General features: G+C 39.1%; 2 protein-coding genes across 2 annotated transcripts; both read left to right on the forward strand.

The window, feature by feature from the left end:
• Window positions 1-8,153: 8,153 nt before the first annotated feature.
• On the forward strand, window positions 8,154-9,116 carry LOC143867495 (germin-like protein 8-2). Its single transcript, XM_077376098.1, has 2 exons — window positions 8,154-8,271; window positions 8,497-9,116. Exons 1-2 carry the CDS (start codon window positions 8,154-8,156, stop codon window positions 9,051-9,053), a joined length of 675 nt encoding a protein of 224 aa, XP_077232213.1. The 3' UTR covers window positions 9,054-9,116.
• Window positions 9,117-13,387: 4,271 nt separating this feature from the next.
• On the forward strand, window positions 13,388-14,373 carry LOC143867496 (germin-like protein 8-2). The gene is made up of 2 exons (XM_077376099.1): window positions 13,388-13,505; window positions 13,731-14,373. The coding sequence occupies exons 1-2, from the start codon at window positions 13,388-13,390 to the stop codon at window positions 14,285-14,287; spliced, it is 675 nt and encodes a 224-aa protein (XP_077232214.1). The 3' UTR covers window positions 14,288-14,373.
• The last annotated feature ends 8,376 nt before the right edge of the window (window positions 14,374-22,749 follow it).

Genomic DNA, 22,749 nt, shown 5'->3' on the forward strand with positions numbered 1-22,749 from the left:
GATACTCAAAATGATTTTTTCTTATTGAATGTTACCAATAACCAATGGGACTTTTAGAAATAGGAAACCTTCTCCAACTCAAATTCTCTCTTTTCCTTTTTAAATTTCCACCAATAGGAAATTAGAATAAATCAACCAATGGGATCTGTCATAACTGTTATCCAATAGGATTTGAGCATTTAATAAGCACATGTTAATTAAGACATGTACACACCATAATATGGTGTATCTCATCTTTAATACATGTGTGTGCACCCTATGTATGGTGCTCTTCCTCCCTGTATCACATATAGTGGATCCAATCCATATCACACATACGATCAAATCTGAAACCCATATTGTCCAACAATCCATAAGGGTCTAGCGAGTTGTGAGTGTGATCGGCCCAGGGATCCAATGATCATTCTCACAGGGTCCACAATGGGCCCTACTGTGATCTCACGCAATGTAGTCCAACTACGATAGCATTAGGCAAGTGACCCCCACCATGACGTTACCCTGAAGAAGACCATTAGATCAAATTACCCAAATCACATCCAATGTGTAGTCCTTCCTCCAATCCTTCATTTACCGAGTTGGGTCTTGTGGAGGGTGGACATCAATTACCCCATGGGCTCACTCAATGGTATACCTTTCTATCTATCAAGCTTGGGCCCGCAAATGCATTTGCAGCTCCCTTTTGAAACAATCAATGTTTTTGAAAAACTTTGATAAACAATTTATCAAACGGATTGGCCAGTCATTATTTAATGGCCTAGCTGAGATCGAAATTGCAAATGATTTTCCTCTATGGGAGGGGTGGAGGATTCAATGATGGGCATCACTATTGACCCCACGGGTTTACCCCATGACCCAGCACTACCCGCTGGTAACCCCGGACCGGGGACTACTGTTAGATAGACCAAAGCCATAAGGTGCGCCCACAGACTAAAAATATCCCTCAGGTCTAAGGACATATCCAAGGGTCCTGTCTGACAGAATAACCTTATCCAATTCCTTGTCCACAGGTTATTCTACGAAGCCATCCGTTCAGTGTGTGATCCAATCATTTCGCCCATTCCACCTACTTAGAATCAACTACCTCAGTGACCTAGATAGGCCACCCCAATGCGTATATGGAGGCAGGTTCGATTCTAGTTGTGTACAGGTACGAGATGTCCAATCTCAACCCCAACCAAGAACATTCTAGGTCTGCAAAGAACCTGAAGATCATATCTCCCCACCACATAATCTCAATGTGCATGACCTATCCTACGATGCTACCTAAGGATAAAGGTGTGCCTAGAAGCACATTAGGTTAATGGTTTATCTATCTTTTAAGGGTTTCTAACATCTAAAACCTAAGGCTCCATGGGTTGACCAGTCTCATGCTTGGGTTGCATTCATGGAAGAGAATTGTGTCTCCACCCTTAAACAATTGGGCATATAAGTTAATAATATATTGTTGCCAGGCATATTCTCACGATTCACTCCAACAAATACCCAATAGATGTCATGTAACAATAAATAATAGTTGCAACATTACAACAACTGGATTTTGATTAGGGCACACACCCTAACAATGACGGCTTCTGAATGCGCTTTACCCAGATTCCCCATAAACCGGCTTAAAACTCCAACCGCGTAAGTAATTTTTGGCCTAGTATATACCATGGAAAACATCAAGCTCCCGACAAGGGTAGCATATGGGATTCGATCCATTTTCTTCACATCCTCTTCCGATTTTGGGCACTGATTGGAACATAACTTAAAGTAAGCTGCTAATGTGTCTTTATCGGCTTAGACTTGCTCATCCCAAACCATTCAAGCACCTTTTTTATAAACATCTTTTGTGAAAGCAACAAAGTTCCAAGGATAAAAAGAATGGAACTTTGTTGCTTTCACAAAATATGTTTGTAAAAAAGGGGCTTGAAAGGTTTGGGATAAGCAAATCTAAGCCGATAAAGCCATCATCAGCGGCTCACTTTAAGATATGTTCCGATCAATTCCCAAAATCGGAAGAGGAGATGAAGAAAATGGATCGAGTCCCATATGCTAGCATTGTTGGGAGCTTGATGTTTATCGTGATATGAACTAGGCCGAACATTGCTTATGCGGTTGGAGTTTTAATCCGGTTTATGGCGAATCCAGGTAAAGCACATTCGGAGGCCGCCAAATTGGTGCTTCGCTACCTAAGAAGTACTACTGATTATGTTATGATATATGGAAAGGATTCGAATCCGTTGCATGATTTTGTTGATACAAGTTATGCTAATGATATGGACAAAGAAAGATCTACTACGGGTTATATATTTAGGTTTGGGAATGGTCCTATTAATTAGATGTCAAAGCTGCAACCAACGGTTGCATTATCCACTATCGAGGCATTAAGTTAAAACCTATGGATTTATTTTGTGATAACATGAGTATCATTTATTTGGCCAAGAATTCAATTTTTCACAAAGGACCACATATATATCGGTTCAATATCACTACATTTAGGAAGTCATTAAAGATGGGAAGGATCTATTTGTTGAAGGTGTGAACCCAAGAGAATGTGGTGGATATGCTCATAAAGATGGTTCAAGGAGAGAAGTTATATTGAAGTTTATCTTCCCCCAGTCTCAAGAAGGAAGGGTTGGCACGCTGGTGATTGTGCATCAAGGTGGAGATTGTTAAAATGGTGACGCATGAGCACCATTTTTTTATTTCTTTTTTCGAAGTCGGTATCTCTTGGTCTTTTAAATGGGATGTTTTCCTTGCCTCTCTCATATGGTTTTTTAAAGACAAAAGATAAATAGGGTTTAAAAAAGGAGAAGAGTGAGAGATTTGAGAGGAGAAAAGGTTTAGACAAGAAAAGAGGGGTTTCCTCTTGGGGCTTTAGGAGGGCTTTGTGGTAAAGCGAAAACAAGTTTCTTCTTCTTGGTTTTCCAAGGTGTGTTCCTCTTCTTATGGTGTGCCCATCAAATGGATGGTTTGGATCTTCCTATGGTGTGGCACGTACAGTACTTTTTGGCAAGTGGGATTGGAAATTAGGGATCTGCTAGGGACTATCGATCAATTAAATGAATCTGAGAGCAACCACCTTTGTCCTCAGGTTAATAAAATGAATAAGACAAAATCTTAGCCTGTGTGGGTTGTGTGGCTACTCTCACATGCAACAGCCAAGCCGCAACATGCCTGAAGTGATTGTCCCTAGTAAATCTTTAGTTTTAAACCTAACATTTAACAAAGTAAAGTGATTGTCGCCAAAGGATGTGGGGCGGGGATGGGGATTAGATATTCCCCATGGGGAGGGGAGGGGGATTCCCCATGATCCCCGCAGTGGGGAGGGGAAGGGGAGGGGGAAAATTCCCCGCATAGGGCAAGGGGTAGGGGACCCCAACATCCGGCCCCGACCCGCCCCGTTGCCAGCCTTAAGAAAGATCTCTCAAGGAAGAAGATGCTAGTGTGTTTAAATCTGTCAGTGATAACAAACTGATCTTGATCAGTTCTTCTTCATGCATTCAACAAGAAAATAATGGAATGAAGAGAAAAAGGACTATAACACTAGTCTACAATTCCAATTCATTAACAAGGAAAGAAAGAATAAAGGAGAAGAGCCTCTCTCTCTCTCTCTCTCTCTCTCTCTCAAATCAATGTCATTCTCAGAAATGAAATGAGATTGGCTTCATATAGACAGCCCTTACAACTAACATCAACCAACATAACCCCCAATGGTAAAGAGACTAAAAAAGGACATGTATAATAATCAAATGATTAATAATGATGACTACTAAATATAACAAAATATGGAAGGACAATAGTATAATAACATTACTATTGCAAGTAATGGTGAAGCAGATGCACCAAAGGATGTAGTGCATCACACTTGCCTTCTTAGAAAGAACTCGGCCCTGAGTTCACATAAATTCCACCCGGGAATTAGTCCACCTGGATCAAAGATGAAGATATACACACCCTCGTCCGAAGGAATATAACCTCCCACCTTAATTCTCTTATTGAGTTGTATCTTACCATGTGATGTGCGTGGGCTAGTAGAATACCTATAATCCCCAATTCAATGTCTGCTGAATATGACATATGTGTAGTAGTCCGCTGTTTAAACCAAATATGACATATGTGTAGCAGTCCACTATGTAAACGTATCATATATAGAATTGACAACCATTAGCCCCATCTCCTTCTCTTTGAAATGACAAGTGTAAGGGCCGTCTCTCTCTCTCTCTCTCTCTCTCTCTCTCTCTCTCTCTCTCTCTCTCTCTCTATCAGCATTAAAATCATTAAATGTTAAAAACGAAATAAATGTAAAGTGTAATGATAAAGGGCGGTGAAACTTTGAGAAATTCGGGTGATAGAATTTTTTTTTAATACTTTATAGGTTCTAATAGTTTATATAAAAATAAGCCATGGAAAATATTAATTATAAGGGCCGTGACTACAAGGTTCTAATTCTTCACACGCACACACACGCACACGCACGCACGCACTAGCACACTGGCGCACACGCACATAGGGATTTGCTAGCATTCATCGCAGAAGCCATTTTACGGCTGCGCTGTTGTATGTGAGGGCAGCCACCTCGTGAATGAAGACAAACTCTCACATCGCGGATGGTCTGTTGATGGATGCTAGCAAATCCCTACGTACACTCACACACGATATAGTTACTTAACTTTTAAAGAGGCAATTCCTTAATATTCTATTTGTAGATACGATTAATTTAAAATTAACCTATTTACACATTATGCCCCTTCGTATTTGATTGTTTAAGGCGTTCATATATTTGGCCCGATTGCGGATGGACCATTGTTTCAAAAATCTCCATTGTGAGACAATCTTAGAATCTAAATTTATGGCATATAAGTGGATGAAAATGAATTATTGTAAGTTTAAAAAAAAAAAAAGATTAGCGGCATTAACTTATCTATTTTAGGAATGTTTTAAAAGATCAAGAATGGTAGGGATTATTATTTAAAAACAAGAATAAGTCGCACCCTTAGCGAATTCATCAGAATGATAATCTCTTCAAAATTTGGGGAGTTTTCTTAAAAAAATTGGACCATTTACAAATCCTAATTATAAGATATATAAGACCATATGTAGATACATAAGACATGAGAGATATAATAGCTTATATTACGAAATTTTATTAGTTTTTTTATAAACACATAAGATATAAGAGATTTACTCTTGGCATTTACACTTATCTGTTCAGATTGTATAATTATCTTCGTCATATGCAAAAGAAAATTTAGGGCAGAATGTGAAATTCTCATCATTTTTATTTGTACCATGAGCTTTATCTTAAATGCGAATGATTTTTTAAATTAAAAGAAATTTTGTGTAGTTGTTTGATTTTTTAACTTTTAATAATTTATGGACAAAGGAAGATCTATTATGGGTTATGCTAATGGGAATGGTCCTATTAGTTGGATGGCAAAGTTGCAACCAACGGTTGCCTTATCCACTATCGAGGCCGAGTACATGGAGACAGCGGAAGCTTGCTAGAAAGTAGTTTGGCTTCAAGGTTTGATGGGTGAGATTGGCATCGAGTCAAAACCCATGGATTATTTTTTTGTGATAACATGTGCATCATTTGTTTGGCCATGAATTCGGTTAATCACAAAAGGACCAAACATATATCGGTACAATATCACTACATTCAGGAAGTCTGATGGAAGGATCTATTTGTTGAAAGTGTGAACCAAGGAGAATGTAGTGGATATGATCGTAACGATGGTTCAAGGAGAAAAGTTAGATCGAAGTTTATCTTCTCTCGGTCTCAAGAAGGAAGACTTGGTATGCCGATGATTATGCATCAATGTGGAGATTGTTAAAATGGTGACGCATGAGCACCAGTTTTTTCATTTTTTGTTTTTTTGGAGCGGGTCTCACTTGGTCTTTTAAGTGGGATGTTTTCCATGCCTCTCTCATATGGTTTTGTAAAGGCAAGAGATAAAAAGGTTTTTAAAAAGGAGGAGAAGAGTGAGAGGTTTGAGAGGAGAAAAGGTTACTACAAGAAATGAGGGGTTTTCTCTTTGGGCTCTAGGAGGGCTTCTCTGGTGAGGCGAAAACATGTTTCTTCTTCCTGGTTACTTAGGGTGTGTTCCTCTTCTTTCATTCTTCATTTCCATTAGTTTTTCCTTGCAACCCTAGCATAATGTTGGAGGTTTTTTTAAGGGGATTTCTCCTCATACTTAGTGTATAGATTTGGGGGTTTTTTGTGATTGTATAGAAGGTTGGAGAGAAGGGTTTTTCGGTGGTTTTTACAAGTGTGGAGGTAACGTTGTGCTATTTGGTTTGAAATAATGGACCTGTGTTACCTTGTCGTTGGATGTAGCCCATTATGGTGAACTGCATATATTGTTTTCTTCTTGTGATTGCTTGTGATTTATTTCTTTTGCTCCTCTTAAAAACTGGGCTGCTGTTGGATCAAATATCAAGGGGGTACCGCCCACATGGGACTTGACCGTCGGGCACCGTATTAAAACTCTTGTTTTATAATATTGTAAAGTAGTAACGGTTTGCTAGAAGAACTCTTAATTTGACAATATATTTTCTGAATTATAGTTTATAATGTAAAAGATATTAACAAGGGAAAAGTGTTTCTACTCGGTCAAAAGTAGATAACGTCGTCTACTACGTCGCATGAAACAAAGTGGGCCCACATTGCTTGGATAATCCAGAGCATTCATTTGTTAGGCCCTGAGATAGATAGGGTGTGCCCTAAAAATCAACTTCAAACGATCATCCTAACCCTTCAATTTGTGGAGGTTAAAAATGGGAGGTTCATAGCCCTCCATATTTAACCTCCACAAATAGAAGGGTTGGGATGATCTTATGGTTTTTATTTTATTTTATTTTATTTTGGCACACCCTAACTATTGCGATCAGGACCCAAACAATGTGGGCCCCACTGTAACTTTGGCCGACGGAGTAGATAACGTATCTACTCGGCCGTGTAGAAACACTTTTCCCTATTAACAATTAGATTGGTATGGTAATTCCATCACAATATTATCCGAAAACATGAAATTGTCAAAACGATTTCCCGAAGGAAATGATATATTAAGACGTTTTTTGATAAATTTGCCATCAGTGGATCAGGATCATCCTATCATAGTTTCAACGTAGATGATGGATGGATTTTTTATGTGAGTGGGGGTCCACCATATCAACAGCTTGAACGACAGAAAATCGACACCAATTATTTCTCAAATCGCATATTTGAAAAACATCCAAATGGTCAAAGGAGTTTAAAATATATTTATTTACCATTTAACCAAGTTTTGGCAACTAATCTTTAATAGCGAAGTAACGAAAATAAAAATTTTTATAGATGCTGTAAGTTTTTTTATAATTACAAGTGAAATTTTAATTTCTACCCCATTCCTCCGCATATCCATCCTTTTGTTTGTGCTTTCTTGGAAATGACTATTTTCAGGGAAAGGCAAACAAAAGGTGGAAATATAGCCATTCTTAAGAAAAGATAAACAAGAGGAGGTGGTAATGCTGAAAAGGGGTCGGGAAAAATCAATTTCCTAATTAGAGTGGTATTGGCCAACCTTAAAAAAAGGTCTGCAAATTAGCAATCAAATGGGTAGGTATAAATAGGGTAGGCATTGTTCGAGACCATGTGGGAGATCACCCAGTTTGATTTCAGCATGTCCTTCGCTCGGCTAATAGGGTAGCGGACCGTTTCGCGAGAGATGGAGTAAATTGGATCTTTGATTTTCTTCCTCCATAATATGTTGTTTCTTATTTTTCTTTGTCTGTACTCATGACCAGTTGGGTGGTGGGGCAAGCCCCACTTATTAATTTAGATCTAAGCATTTAAAAAAAGGGCAGGCATTTTTCAACTCAGATAAGTTACATTATAATTTAGGTACGAAAAGATTGTTTCAACTTTCACAGAAAAAAGAGTCTGACGACTGCTTCTATTCTTTGCGGGGAAAGATCTACTTGGATGAAAAAAATAGATTAGATAGCGTAGTTGTTAAACCATATATTGATTAAGTTGTAACAAGACCATTTCCATGAAATCACATGACACTTAAGCCATGCATCTGTTTCTCTCTCTCTCTCTCTCTGCCTATAAATATGCACCCATTCTAAGCTTCTTCCACACCATCAAAACACTCGCACCCAATACTCCTCTTTAGATTGATAAAATGGAGAAGGCTACTCCCCTCCTTGTACTTGTACTCCTTTCCTTGGCATCTTCTCTTACCTTTGCCGCTGATCCCAGTCCTCTACAGGACTTTTGTGTTGCTGACAATATGTCTCCAGGTACAAATGCTTTTTTTTTATTTCTCAATTTAACTTCCATTAGTATCATGATAATCACGTGTTTGTGCAAACCCAATTCCATTTTTGGTAGGTATTGTGGGGTTTGGCTAGATGACTTGAGAAATATTGTTATTGCATTTACTCTGCGTGTGGACACCGGCCCTACGTGCATGGGTTATGTTTTTTTTTATTGGCTGATCTTTTTTTGATGTTTTTCCTTCTCAGTGTTAGTCAATGGCGTGGTTTGCAAGGACCCAATGCTCGCTCAGGCAAGCGATTTCTTCTTTCCAGGGCTTGACATGCCACGCAACACAAATAACCGAGTTGGGTCCAATGTGACCGCAGTGAACGTGGTCCAAATACCAGGACTCAACACTCTTGGCATCTCCATGGCTCGCATAGACTTTGCACCCTACGGACTAAACCCTCCCCACACACACCCAAGGGGCACTGAGATGATTGTAGTTCAAGAGGGCACCCTCCTCGTTGGTTTCGTCACCTCTAACCTTGCAAATGGCGAAAATCGGCTCATATCAAAGGTCCTCAATAAGGGTGATGTGTTTGTGTTTCCAATAGGTCTCATTCACTTCCAATTCAATGTTGGACAGACCAATGCGGTGGCCATTGCCGCTCTGGCAAGTCAGAACCCAGGTGTGATCACCATAGCTAATGCCGTCTTCGGATCAAACCTGCCCATCTCCGATGATGTTCTCGCCAAGGCCTTCCAACTTGACAAGAAAGTAGTTGATTTTCTTCAGGCACAGTTCGGGCCCAAAAACTAGATGACTACCGACAAGGATCCCATGCATTAACTACCATAGTGTATTGGAATATGCAAACTTGATGTTTGCATTTCTTAAAAGAGTAATAATAATACAGTCTGAGTATGTCACTGGGGAAATCAAGGGATTGATTGACTATACAATCTTGTTTTTCATGAATTCGTCTCTCTCTCTCTCTCTCTCTCTCTCTCTCTCTCTCTCTCTCTCACACACACACACACACACACACACCGATCATGAAGTCTGCAACAGGATGATCCTAACCCACTGATGGGAAACATAAAGTCAAAGTGAAGCCCAAACTTAAAGCGAGGGATACACTACACATTCTGATGGTTATCTTTTATAGTTCATCACAAAGAAATTCACATAGGGTTCATCACAAGTGATTTGGAACCACACAAGGACCAATGTGAAGTAAAATAGGCATAGAATGAGTAATCAGAGAATCATTTTGCCAAGATACGAACCAAACAGGATCAAATCACATCCCGAGACTAAAAATGTAGCTGAAACTGAAACATGCAACGAGAAGCATGGTCGCGTATTTCAAAAGTTCACAGTGGACATTTACAAGCATGATCAAACACAAGTAACTAAGATCAAAATATACGAATGAACAAAGTCGCGATATTCAAAAGGATTCATATATCACGTGACATAAACGATGTCTTCATCATAGTAGACCAAAACTGAAAATTAGCACCTTTAAACAAACGAACGTTTTGCTGAAAACTTGAAGAATTGGTATTGCCTGCCATATTGCCAACTTACCGAACCCGTGCCGGTCTTCTTTCGAAATTGTCCCCAGCCTTTCTGCTCTGATACCACTATGTAGAATTTAAAGAACAAGTAATACAGAAACACAGAAGAGAACAGAACACAAAAGAACTTTATTATATTGCTGAATGTATTTAACACACACGAAATAGCCTTTCAATAAGACTTTGACTTTGTATCTCGCGGCCAATCCATAAAGCATGTTTCCTATCTACTTTTAACCGATACAACACTACTCCAATCCGGTGTCTCTCTCTCTCTCCAACGTGCATGAACTGTTGGTGGGCCCAATAATTAATTTGTTTTAATTTGTGAGGAAGGTAGGTCCCACCATAGGATGATCCAAACCATCCATTCGATGGCCCACAACGTAAATAGGTTGCACCGCGAAATATTATTTCCAAAGCTCTGATCTAAAGAGAAACCTCTATAGATTTGAGGGTTGCGATCATCCTTTGAAAATGATATTTTGAAAATGATATTCTGGAGTGAAACCTATTTAAGTTGTGGGCCATCGAATAGATGGTTTGGATCATCCTATGGTTCAGGTCTTACAGTAACATTAAGGCCCAATTGTAGGTAGGGGTGGTTATTCGGTTTTAACCGAACCGAATAGACCGAAATTTGGTAACCGAAATAATTTCAGTTACCAAATTTCGGTAACCGAAACCGAACCGAATAAAAATTCGGTTATTCAGTTATAACCGAATAACCGAATTGTAGGAGAAATAGAGGGGAAAAATTAAAATCTCGGTTTGGATCGGAGGGCTAGGATCATCCGATCAGAATGATTTTTTGAGCACAACCTAATTAAGTTGGGATCAATCAAATGGACGGTTTTAATGGACGATCAATCAAAAAAAACCAAAACCGAACCGAACCGACCAATTCGGTTCGGGTATTCGGTTTTAACCGAATAATGCTCACCCCTAACTGTAGGCCCCACTTATATTTTTCAAAATGAACTGTACGGTCCACACAATAGGAGGATCCAAGCCGTTCATTTGATGGGCCGCAACGTAAATAGGTTGTTCCCCCAAAATCATTTCCACGGGATGATCTCAAACCTCCGATCTATAATATTTTGGGGTGCAACCTATTTATGTTGTGGGCCATCAAATGGATGGTTTGGATCATCCTATGGTGGGGCCTACCTTGCTTGATGTAGTGTTGTACAGCTGTAGAGTAGAGTGGGGTGATTTTATCCTGGAAGGGGAGAGAAAAAGGAAATGACTGCTTCGTCGGTAAAAAGTAGATGGGAATCGTACTTTATAGTTAGTGGGCTGTCAAGAGGGAAACTAGCCTCCAAGGGGGCCGTCAAGGGCGAAAATATCAGCGCCCTAAAAATAAATTAACATGCAAAAGGAGTTTTGTATGCTTTCTAGATGACTATACGATGGACTTGAATTAGGTGGGCCCCACAAGTTTTTAATTACTTCATCTAACAATCTCGCAAGGGGGTTTTCCACATCACAAGTTCACAACTACCTCGTCACCTAGTTTAGTGAAATGACGTATACTCAGCTCAACAAATCAATAATTAGTGGGAACAGAAACTTTGAAAATGTATAAAACTGGACGTGGCATGGAACTGCATTGTTCTCTGTCGTTGGAGGATACACATCCTTGGATAAGCAATTCTTTGGATTGGCCTCCTTTCATATATAATTTCAAGACGAAAATGCTAAAATGAATGGTGCCCTTGCAAAAAACCATCTGCATGGGCGCTCCTATTGGGACTTCTGATCAAGGTGGATTTCTTTTTCCATTAATTTAATATCTGTCCGTGCCATTTTCATATTTTTCTGTGCTCTTTCAAATGATTTTTGTTGGGATGGACCAATGTGGAGCGACCTTTAGCTGGTTTTTGCAAGGCAGCCATTCCCATTATCATTTCTCTAATTTATATATGGAATAAACCCCTTGGATTAGCTACATATAGAGTATGCCTTTCCCGCTCAATAAGTGGTGCCCTTTTCAAGATAAATAGGGCATTAATTAAAGGGAAAAATACAGGATACATCCCCTCAACTAGGGCGAAATTCCACTTCTAACCCCGTGGTATCGAAGGTACCAAAGGCAACCCCTCAACTTTCTGACATTTTTAAGTAGATCCCCTACTTTTCACCCTATAGTTCAAAATCCATCAAAGACACCCCCTAACAATTTATTCGTTCCTGTACACCCCGTCATATAACAAGCATTATTGAAAACTAAGGGGGTGTCTTTGGTACCTTTGATACCACGGGGTTAGAAGTGGAATTTTACCATATTTGAGGGGGTGTATCTGTAATTTTCCCTTAATTAAATTATCCAACCTAATGAAAGTCCAGTTGGGAAAAAAGATGTATTAGGTAGTAGTAGATATACTATTGGAGCCATATTGGTACAAATATATAGATAAGGGCGTCTTAGTTGCCCCCAAAATTTATGATATTAAGTTATTGAAAAAATCGTTTTTAAATTCTTTAAGACGTTTTTTGAAAAATTTGCCATCAGTGGGTTAGGATCATCCTACCATAGTTTTAGCGTAGATGATGGATGGCCTTTCGGTGTGAGTGGGGGTCCACCAGATCAACAGCTTCAACGATAGAAAATCGACGCCATTTTTTTTTCTCAAATTGCATATTTGAAAAACAACCAAATGGTAAAAGGAGTTTAAAATATGTTTATTATTTTATTTACAATCTAACTAAGATTTCGCAAAGAATCTTTAATAACGAAGTAACTAAAATAAAAATTTTTAGAGATGCCATAAGTTTTTTTTAACAATTACAAGTGAAATTTTAATTTCTACCTCATTCCTCAGCATATCCATCCTTTTGTTTGTGCTTTCTTGGAAATGACTATTTTCAGAGAAAGGCAAACAAAAGGTGGAAATGTAGCCATTCTTAAGAAAAGATTAACAAAAGGAGAAGGAAATGCTGAAGAGGGGTCGGGAAAAATCAATTTCCTAATTAGAGTGGTATTGGCCAACCTTAAAAAAAGGTCTGCAGATTAGCAATGAAATGGGTAAGTATTTTGGGAATATATACATGGTATAAATAGGGTAGGCATTGTTTGAGGCCGTGTGGGAGATCACCCAGTTTGATTTCAGCATGTCCATCCCTCGGCTAATAGTGTAGCGGACGGTTTTGCGAGAGATGGAGTGAATTGGATCTTTGGTTTTCTTCCTGCATAATATGTCGTTTTTTATTTTTCTTTGTATACTTACGACCAGCTCGGTCGTGGGGCTCGTTCCACTTATTAATTTAGATCTTACCATTTCAAAATATTAAAAACAAAATTTACACACAAAAACAAGTCCGACGACTGCTTCTATTCTTTGCTGGAAAAGATCTACTTGGATAAAAAATTAGATTAGATAGCGTAGTTGTTAAACCGTGTATTGATTTGGTAGTAACAAGACCATTTCCATGAAATCACATGACCCCTAAGCCATGCATCTCTCTATCTATCTCTCTCTCTCTCTCTGCTATAAATATGCACCCTTTCTAAGTTTCTTCCACACCGTCAAAACACTTGCACCCAATACTCTTCTTTAGATTGATAAAATGGAGAAGGCTACTCCCCTCCTTGTACTTGTACTCCTTTCCTTGGCATCTTCTCTTACCTTTGCCGCTGATCCCAGTCCTCTACAGGACTTTTGTGTTGCTGACAATATGTCTCCAGGTACAAATGCTTTTTTTTTATTTCTCAATTTAACTTCCATTAGTATCATGATAATCACGTGTTTGTGCAAACTCAATTCCATTTTTGGTAGGTATTGTGGGGTTTGGCTAGATGACTTGAGAAATATTGTTATTGCATTTACTCTGCGTGTGGACACCGGCCCTACGTGCATGGGTTATGTTTTTTTTTATTGGCTGATCTTTTTTTGATGTTTTTCCTTCTCAGTGTTAGTCAATGGCGTGGTTTGCAAGGACCCAATGCTCGCTCAAGCAAGCGATTTCTTCTTCCCAGGGCTTGACATGCCACGCAACACAAATAACCGAGTTGGGTCCAATGTGACCGCAGTGAACGTGGTCCAAATACCAGGACTCAACACTCTTGGCATCTCCATGGCTCGCATAGACTTTGCACCCTATGGACTAAACCCTCCCCACACACACCCAAGGGGCACTGAGATGATTGTAGTTCAAGAGGGCACCCTCCTCGTTGGTTTCGTCACCTCTAACCTTGCAAATGGCGAAAATCGGCTCATATCAAAGGTCCTCAATAAGGGTGATGTGTTTGTGTTTCCAATAGGTCTCATTCACTTCCAATTCAATGTTGGACAGACCAATGCGGTGGCCATTGCCGCTCTGGCAAGTCAGAACCCAGGTGTGATCACCATAGCTAATGCCGTCTTCGGATCAAACCTGCCCATCTCCGATGATGTTCTCGCCAAGGCCTTCCAACTTGACAAGAAAGTAGTTGATTTTCTTCAGGCACAGTTCGGGCCCAAAAACTAGATAACTACCGACAAGGATCCCATGCATTAACTACAATAGTGTATTTGAATAAGCAAACTTGGTGTTTGCATTTCTTAAAATCGTAATAATAATACAGTTTGAGCATGTCAATGGGACAATCAAGCGATTGATTGAATATACAGTCTTGTTTTTCATGAATTCTCTCTCTCTCTCTCTCTCTCTCTCTCTCTCTCTCTCTCTCTCTCTCTCTCTCACACACACACACACACACACACCCAAATCCGAGATCCAGGCCGGGCAAACGACGGTGCCTCATACCTACAACGCGACCCTCACAATCTGGTAAGGTAATTAGAATCATATATCGGAAATAAATCCAGGCATATATCAGAGTAGTAAAGCCAATGTAAAACTAAAACATCGATGTCCATCAATACTATTAAAAGATGTATACACGCTCAAGTGCAAATTACTAGTCCTTTGACCAAATAAAACGAGGGTACGCTCCCACTCCAGATCTTTGCACAAGTCCAATTTCAATATCTGAAAATTTTAAACTACGAGTGAGCTAACGCTCAGATAGTAAACAAGCATTACTCTAGCTGGGTCTAGCATGGTAGGGAAACAGAAGGCTGCAACAGAAAGTCAAAGTGAAGCCGAAACTTAGAGTGAGGGATACACTACACATTCTGATGGTTCAACACAAGTAATTTTGAGCCACACAAAATATGCTTAACACAAGGTAAATAATCAGGGATTCATATTACCACAAATGGATAAGAGCCAAAATAGAACATACAAAATTTGCATGTAGAAACCGAAACTGAAATGAGAAGCATGGCCACAATTATAAAAGCCGAAATAGGAGGCAAGGAGCAATGTGAAGTAAAATAGGCATAGAATGAGTAATCAGAGAATCATTTTCCCAAGATACGAACCAAACAAGATCAAATCACATACCTAGACTAAAAATGAAGCTGGAACTGAAATATGCAACAAGAAGCATGGTCGCGTATTTCAAAAGTTCACAGTGGAGATTTTACAAGCAGCATGATCAAACACAAGTAACTGAGATCAAAATATACCAATAGACATAGTCAGGATATTCAAAAGGATTCACTTATCACAAGACATAAACAAGGTCTTCATCATAATATTTTGAAGAAGATCAAAAGTTTGAACCTTCTTCCAAAAATGATTTTAGTAAAGAACTTGAATATTTGAAGAAAGAAAATGAAACCCTCAAGGAAGAAAATGAGGGATTAATTCTTGAATTTTCTTATCAAATTGTTGAATTAAAAAGTGATCATGAAAATTAATAAATACTCAAACAGGGAAAATCAAGAAGAAATTAATGATTTTTTAAACCAAATTCAAGATCTTAAAAGAGAAAATGAAAAGTTGAGAATATGTCTAAATAGGTTTATTAATGGGGATAGAATTGTAGACATTATTCTTAAAAGATCTAGATGCACAACTTACTATAGAACATATTTTGCATCTAGAAGGCATGCTAACCCATCCATAAGATGTCACTATTGTGGATCTTATGGACATTATAAATTTCAATGTGAGCATAGAAATCAATATTCTAAATGGGTTAGAAGGAATGGACCCAATAAAACTTGGGTTCTAAAAGCTCCAACATGAATCATTGTTTGAGTTTTTACTCAGATTTAGGGGCTGGAGCTAAAAATTGAAAAATCTTTACAATTTGAAAATGAATGTTGAAAATCATTTTGAGATGATGAGTTAAGCCGAAGGTTGAACTTAAAATGAAAATTCTTGAGTCCTTGGCAATTTCTTTTTGAAAACCCCCTCTTATATTGAATTTCTAAATAAAAAAAGAGGGAGTTGTAGTTTTAAATTCTATTTGACTAAGGCGAACCTAAAACTTATGTATTAATATTTCAAAACCCCTTGATATTTTGATATGCTCTCATCTCTTCTTTATGTGGATGACAAAGGAGGAAAGAAATTTGGTGTTATGTTTTAAAGTTCTAAGTTGGAATATCATTTACTTCAAAACATATTTTATTGGAAAATCCCTTGTATGATGTCATCAAAAAAGGGGGGAGATGTAAGCCTAATTGTTCAACCCTTGGCTATCTTCTATTTTATGATGATTCAAAACACAAATGATTATATGTACTAATTGTGTTTGTTATTTAAGTTGAAGGTTCGTCAAGGTTCAAAGTCAAAGCAAGAGGAGATCCATGAAGTTGAAAGGGACTAGAAGACACAATTTGAAGAAGATCAAAAGTCAAGTCTTGTGTCAAATATAATGTAAAATCCAATCCCACACTTAGGATCCAAACAAGGCATCAAAAGAGGGTTAAAATACCCCAAGTAAGCTAATGGAATGAAGAAAATCAAGCGGACCAAGTTCCCAAGGCAAAACAATAGGAAAATATGAAATGGCCAAAATTCAGGGGGGGGGACGATCGATCGAGACATGGTCGGTCGACCGGTGCCATTCTGATATAAAAAAAAGGAAAAAAATACATTTACACCCCCTCTTGTTTCTGACAACTCTAACCCTGACTTTCAAAACGTGACAAGTACACCCCCTGAGGTTTCAATTTGTGACAAGTACACCCCCTCCTTCAACTGTCCGTCGGTTTAACCTGATAGAAAGACTAAAACTAACCATGGTTAATATTTTGACGCCAGAAACACCCTCATTTGCAGAGGGATTAGGGTTACGCCATTTTCCACTGCTGCCGTCGCCACCTTCGGCCACCGCCGACACCTCCGGCCACCGCCGTCACCTCCACCACAAACAATGAAACCCCACCCATGGCTACATCAAAGCCACATTTCAAGAAAAAAAATAAAACAAAAAAGCCCTAAAATATTAGGGTTTATGTGCAATTCATGATAATGGTGCGAATGAAGATAAATAAAACTCCTAAATCAAGGGTTTATGTTGATAAATAAACAAGGGTTTGAATCAAACCCTAATTTCAGTTTTTAAGTAACCCTAATTTCAGTTTTTAAGTCTGAAAACCTTAATTTTCAGTTGGGGAAGACGAGGGCATTTTGGTCATTTCTACCTCGCCATCTACTCCGTCACGTTAAAACAACTTCAAGGGGTGTACTTGTCACGTTTTGAAAGTCAGGGTTAGAATTGAATGTGTTAGAAACTAAAGGGGGTGTGTCTGTATTTTTCCCTTAAAAAACATGAGAGAGCCTCTGGCGGTCCACCGTGAGTGACTTCGCAAGTATTTTAAATAGCCTAACGGCTAGTTTAAACTATCCATTACAGAGCCGTTGGGGGTGTCCCAAATGGCTAGTTTTTGGGTTTTTGGCTATAAAAGGGTTCTCAAACCACTTAGACAAAATCAACAAGCTCTAATATACACTTAAAGCATCTCTTGAGTGAAAAGTCACTCCTTGTGCCTCTCTTCGAGAAATCTTATGAGGGATTGGATTCAAGGCTTAAAATTGTATATCTTTATGAGAGCATCTTGTGTAATTGCCTTTGAACAATGCATTCCTTCATTCTTTTAATCTTATATTTGGCAAGTAATCAGAGATGCAGAGCCTTCTCCGAAGGTGAGTGTTGGGAGACATAGATCCGTCTCCGTCGACAAGTGTTGAGGCGCAGAGCAACCTCGTTGTATTGGTTTGATCTTCACCGTTAAGAACAGATTTTAGTGACCATCAACAGTTGTGGTGGAGATGTAGGTCTGGGGTTTTAAACCGAACCCCTATTAAATCTCATTGTACTCCTTCCCTTATCTCCTTTACTTTACTTGTGCATTGATTTTAAGTTCTTTGTGTTTATTGTTAAAATTTTCTTTGATTTAATTTCTTAATCAATCCTTTAAAAGGGCACAATTTTATAAATCTAATTCGCTTCCCCTTTGGGTTGCAATCACCTAGGCCTACACATATTTATTTTCAGATTCCTTGCAAGATTCCATTGCCGCCATGTATTCGGGCTCGGTACAGGATAATGCAACCGTTGGTAGCAAGTTTGACATCAAACTAATAAGACCATTCCTAAACTCGAATACATTACCCATAATAGATCTTCCTTTGTCCATAACATTAGCATAACTTGCATAAAAAAAACCATGCAGCGACTTCGAATCCTTCTCATATGTGATAGCATAATCACTAGTACCTCTTACATAGAAAAGCGCTCATTTGACTGAAACTCGGCAGTGGAATCAATATGCACGGCAGAAACAAGATTGAGCTAAAAACAAAAACTTTTCGATCCACCAACTGAACCAAGATCTTAGTTGCTAGATTAATCAATGTTTATGAATTGAAATTCGGATGGTTAAGGACATTTACCAATTGGTTGACCGATACTGCCAATCTCTGCTTGATCTACTCCCCATTAGGTACCCGACGTTTCTGAAACCCAAGCTGGTCCGGAAGTCGAAGTAGTGGCTTCTCAAACCGTGCGGTTGAAGGAGAAATAGGAGAGAACTTGGAATCCTCTCCCAAACTAAAACCAATAAGGCTTTCAAGTTCTTCTAAAGAACTAGAAACAAAACTAGAAGCGGGAAAAAGAAAGGAGAAAAATGAAATTGGGAGGGGAGATGGGCTGGACGAATTTTGCATATGGGTTTCCAAATATTGCAAGTAATCCAAATTGTCCACCCATCCCCTCCGTTTATAGAGTTCCCTCTAGCAATTCGTTCCCTTGTATGTGTCCCCTTGATTTTGGAAACTAAATTCAATTAAAACTCTCCGTTTCTTAAACATGTAAAACACATGGATACTCAAAATGATTTTTTCTTATTGAATGTTACCAATAACCAATGGGACTTTTAGAAATAGGAAACCTTCTCCAACTCAAATTCTCTCTTTTCCTTTTTAAATTTCCACCAATAGGAAATTAGAATAAATCAACCAATGGGATCTCTCATAACTGTTATCCAATAGGATTTGAGCATTTAATAAGCACATGTTAATTAAGACATGTACACACCATAATATGGTGTATCTCATCTTTAATACATGTGTGTGCACCCTATGTATGGTGCTCTTCCTCCCTGTATCACATATAGTGGATCCAATCCATATCACACATACGATCAAATCTGAAACCCATATTGTCCAACAATCCATAAGGGTCTAGCGAGTTGTGAGTGTGATCGGCCCAGGGATCCAATGATCATTCTCACAGGGTCCACAATGGGCCCTACTGTGATCTCACGCAATGTAGTCCAACTACGATAGCATTAGGCAAGTGACCCCCACCATGACGTTACCCTGAAGAAGACCATTAGATCAAATTACCCAAATCACATCCAATGTGTAGTCCTTCCTCCAATCCTTCATTTACCGAGTTGGGTCTTGTGGAGGGTGGACATCAATTACCCCATGGGCTCACTCAATGGTATACCTTTCTATCTATCAAGCTTGGGCCCGCAAATGCATTTGCAGCTCCCTTTTGAAACAATCAATGTTTTTGAAAAACTTTGATAAACAATTTATCAAACGGATTGGCCAGTCATTATTTAATGGCCTAGCTGAGATCGAAATTGCAAATGATTTTCCTCTATGGGAGGGGTGGAGGATTCAATGATGGGCATCACTATTGACCCCACGGGTTTACCCCATGACCCAGCACTACCCGCTGGTAACCCCGGACCGGGGACTACTGTTAGATAGACCAAAGCCATAAGGTGCGCCCACAGACTAAAAATATCCCTCAGGTCTAAGGACATATCCAAGGGTCCTGTCTGATAGAATAACCTTATCCAATTCCTTGTCCACAGGTTATTCTACGAAGCCATCCGTTCAGTGTGTGATCCAATCATTTCGCCCATTCCACCTACTTAGAATCAACTACCTCAGTGACCTAGATAGGCCACCCCAATGCGTATATGGAGGCAGGTTCGATTCTAGTTGTGTACAGGTACGAGATGTCCAATCTCAACCCCAACCAAGAACATTCTAGGTCTGCAAAGAACCTGAAGATCATATCTCCCCACCACATAATCTCAATGTGCATGACCTATCCTACGATGCTACCTAAGGATAAAGGTGTGCCTAGAAGCACATTAGGTTAATGGTTTATCTATCTTTTAAGGGTTTCTAACATCTAAAACCTAAGGCTCCATGGGTTGACCAGTCTCATGCTTGGGTTGCATTCATGGAAGAGAATTGTGTCTCCACCCTTAAACAATTGGGCATATAAGTTAATAATATATTGTTGCCAGGCATATTCTCACGATTCACTCCAACAAATACCCAATAGATGTCATGTAACAATAAATAATAGTTGCAACATTACAACAACTGGATTTTGATTAGGGCACACACCCTAACAATGACGGCTTCTGAATGCGCTTTACCCAGATTCCCCATAAACCGGCTTAAAACTCCAACCGCGTAAGTAATTTTTGGCCTAGTATATACCATGGAAAACATCAAGCTCCCGACAAGGGTAGCATATGGGATTCGATCCATTTTCTTCACATCCTCTTCCGATTTTGGGCACTGATTGGAACATAACTTAAAGTAAGCTGCTAATGTGTCTTTATCGGCTTAGACTTGCTCATCCCAAACCATTCAAGCACCTTTTTTATAAACATCTTTTGTGAAAGCAACAAAGTTCCAAGGATAAAAAGAATGGAACTTTGTTGCTTTCACAAAATATGTTTGTAAAAAAGGGGCTTGAAAGGTTTGGGATAAGCAAATCTAAGCCGATAAAGCCATCATCAGCGGCTCACTTTAAGATATGTTCCGATCAATTCCCAAAATCGGAAGAGGAGATGAAGAAAATGGATCGAGTCCCATATGCTAGCATTGTTGGGAGCTTGATGTTTATCGTGATATGAACTAGGCCGAACATTGCTTATGCGGTTGGAGTTTTAATCCGGTTTATGGCGAATCCAGGTAAAGCACATTCGGAGGCCGCCAAATTGGTGCTTCGCTACCTAAGAAGTACTACTGATTATGTTATGATATATGGAAAGGATTCGAATCCGTTGCATGATTTTGTTGATACAAGTTATGCTAATGATATGGACAAAGAAAGATCTACTACGGGTTATATATTTAGGTTTGGGAATGGTCCTATTAATTAGATGTCAAAGCTGCAACCAACGGTTGCATTATCCACTATCGAGGCATTAAGTTAAAACCTATGGATTTATTTTGTGATAACATGAGTATCATTTATTTGGCCAAGAATTCAATTTTTCACAAAGGACCACATATATATCGGTTCAATATCACTACATTTAGGAAGTCATTAAAGATGGAAGGATCTATTTGTTGAAGGTGTGAACCAAAGAGAATGTGGTGGATATGCTCATAAAGATGGTTCAAGGAGAGAAGTTATATTGAAGTTTATCTTCCCCCAGTCTCAAGAAGGAAGGGTTGGCACGCTGGTGATTGTGCATCAAGGTGGAGATTGTTAAAATGGTGACGCATGAGCACCATTTTTTTATTTCTTTTTTCGAAGTCGGTATCTCTTGGTCTTTTAAATGGGATGTTTTCCTTGCCTCTCTCATATGGTTTTTTAAAGACAAAAGATAAATAGGGTTTAAAAAAGGAGAAGAGTGAGAGATTTCAGAGGAGAAAAGGTTTAGACAAGAAAAGAGGGGTTTCCTCTTGGGGCTTTAGGAGGGCTTTGTGGTAAAGCGAAAACAAGTTTCTTCTTCTTGGTTTTCCAAGGTGTGTTCCTCTTCTTATGGTGTGCCCATCAAATGGATGGTTTGGATCTTCCTATGGTGTGGGGCGGGGATGGGGATTAGATATTCCCCATGGGGAGGGGAGGGGGATTCCCCATGATCCCCGCAGTGGGGAGGGGAAGGGGAGGGGGAAAATTCCCCGCATAGGGCAAGGGGTAGGGGACCCCAACATCCGGCCCCGACCCGCCCCGTTGCCAGCCTTAAGAAAGATCTCTCAAGGAAGAAGATGCTAGTGTGTTTAAATCTGTCAGTGATAACAAACTGATCTTGATCAGTTCTTCTTCATGCATTCAACAAGAAAATAATGGAATGAAGAGAAAAAGGACTATAACACTAGTCTACAATTCCAATTCATTAACAAGGAAAGAAAGAATAAAGGAGAAGAGCCTCTCTCTCTCTCTCTCTCTCTCTCTCTCTCTCTCTCTCTCTCTCTCAAATCAATGTCATTCTCAGAAATGAAATGAGATTGGCTTCATATAGACAGCCCTTACAACTAACATCAACCAACATAACCCCCAATGGTAAAGAGACTAAAAAAGGACATGTATAATAATCAAATGATTAATAATGATGACTACTAAATATAACAAAATATGGAAGGACAATAGTATAATAACATTACTATTGCAAGTAATGGTGAAGCAGATGCACCAAAGGATGTAGTGCATCACACTTGCCTTCTTAGAAAGAACTCGGCCCTGAGTTCACATAAATTCCACCCGGGAATTAGTCCACCTGGATCAAAGATGAAGATATACACACCCTCGTCCCAAGGAATATAACCTCCCACCTTAATTCTCTTATTGAGTTGTATCTTACCATGTGATGTGCGTG

Source organism: Tasmannia lanceolata, unplaced genomic scaffold (genome assembly GCF_043159265.1).
Source record: "Tasmannia lanceolata isolate RefF3 unplaced genomic scaffold, GAP_Taslan_0.1 ptg000257l, whole genome shotgun sequence".
Classification (NCBI taxonomy): domain Eukaryota; kingdom Viridiplantae; phylum Streptophyta; class Magnoliopsida; order Canellales; family Winteraceae; genus Tasmannia; species Tasmannia lanceolata.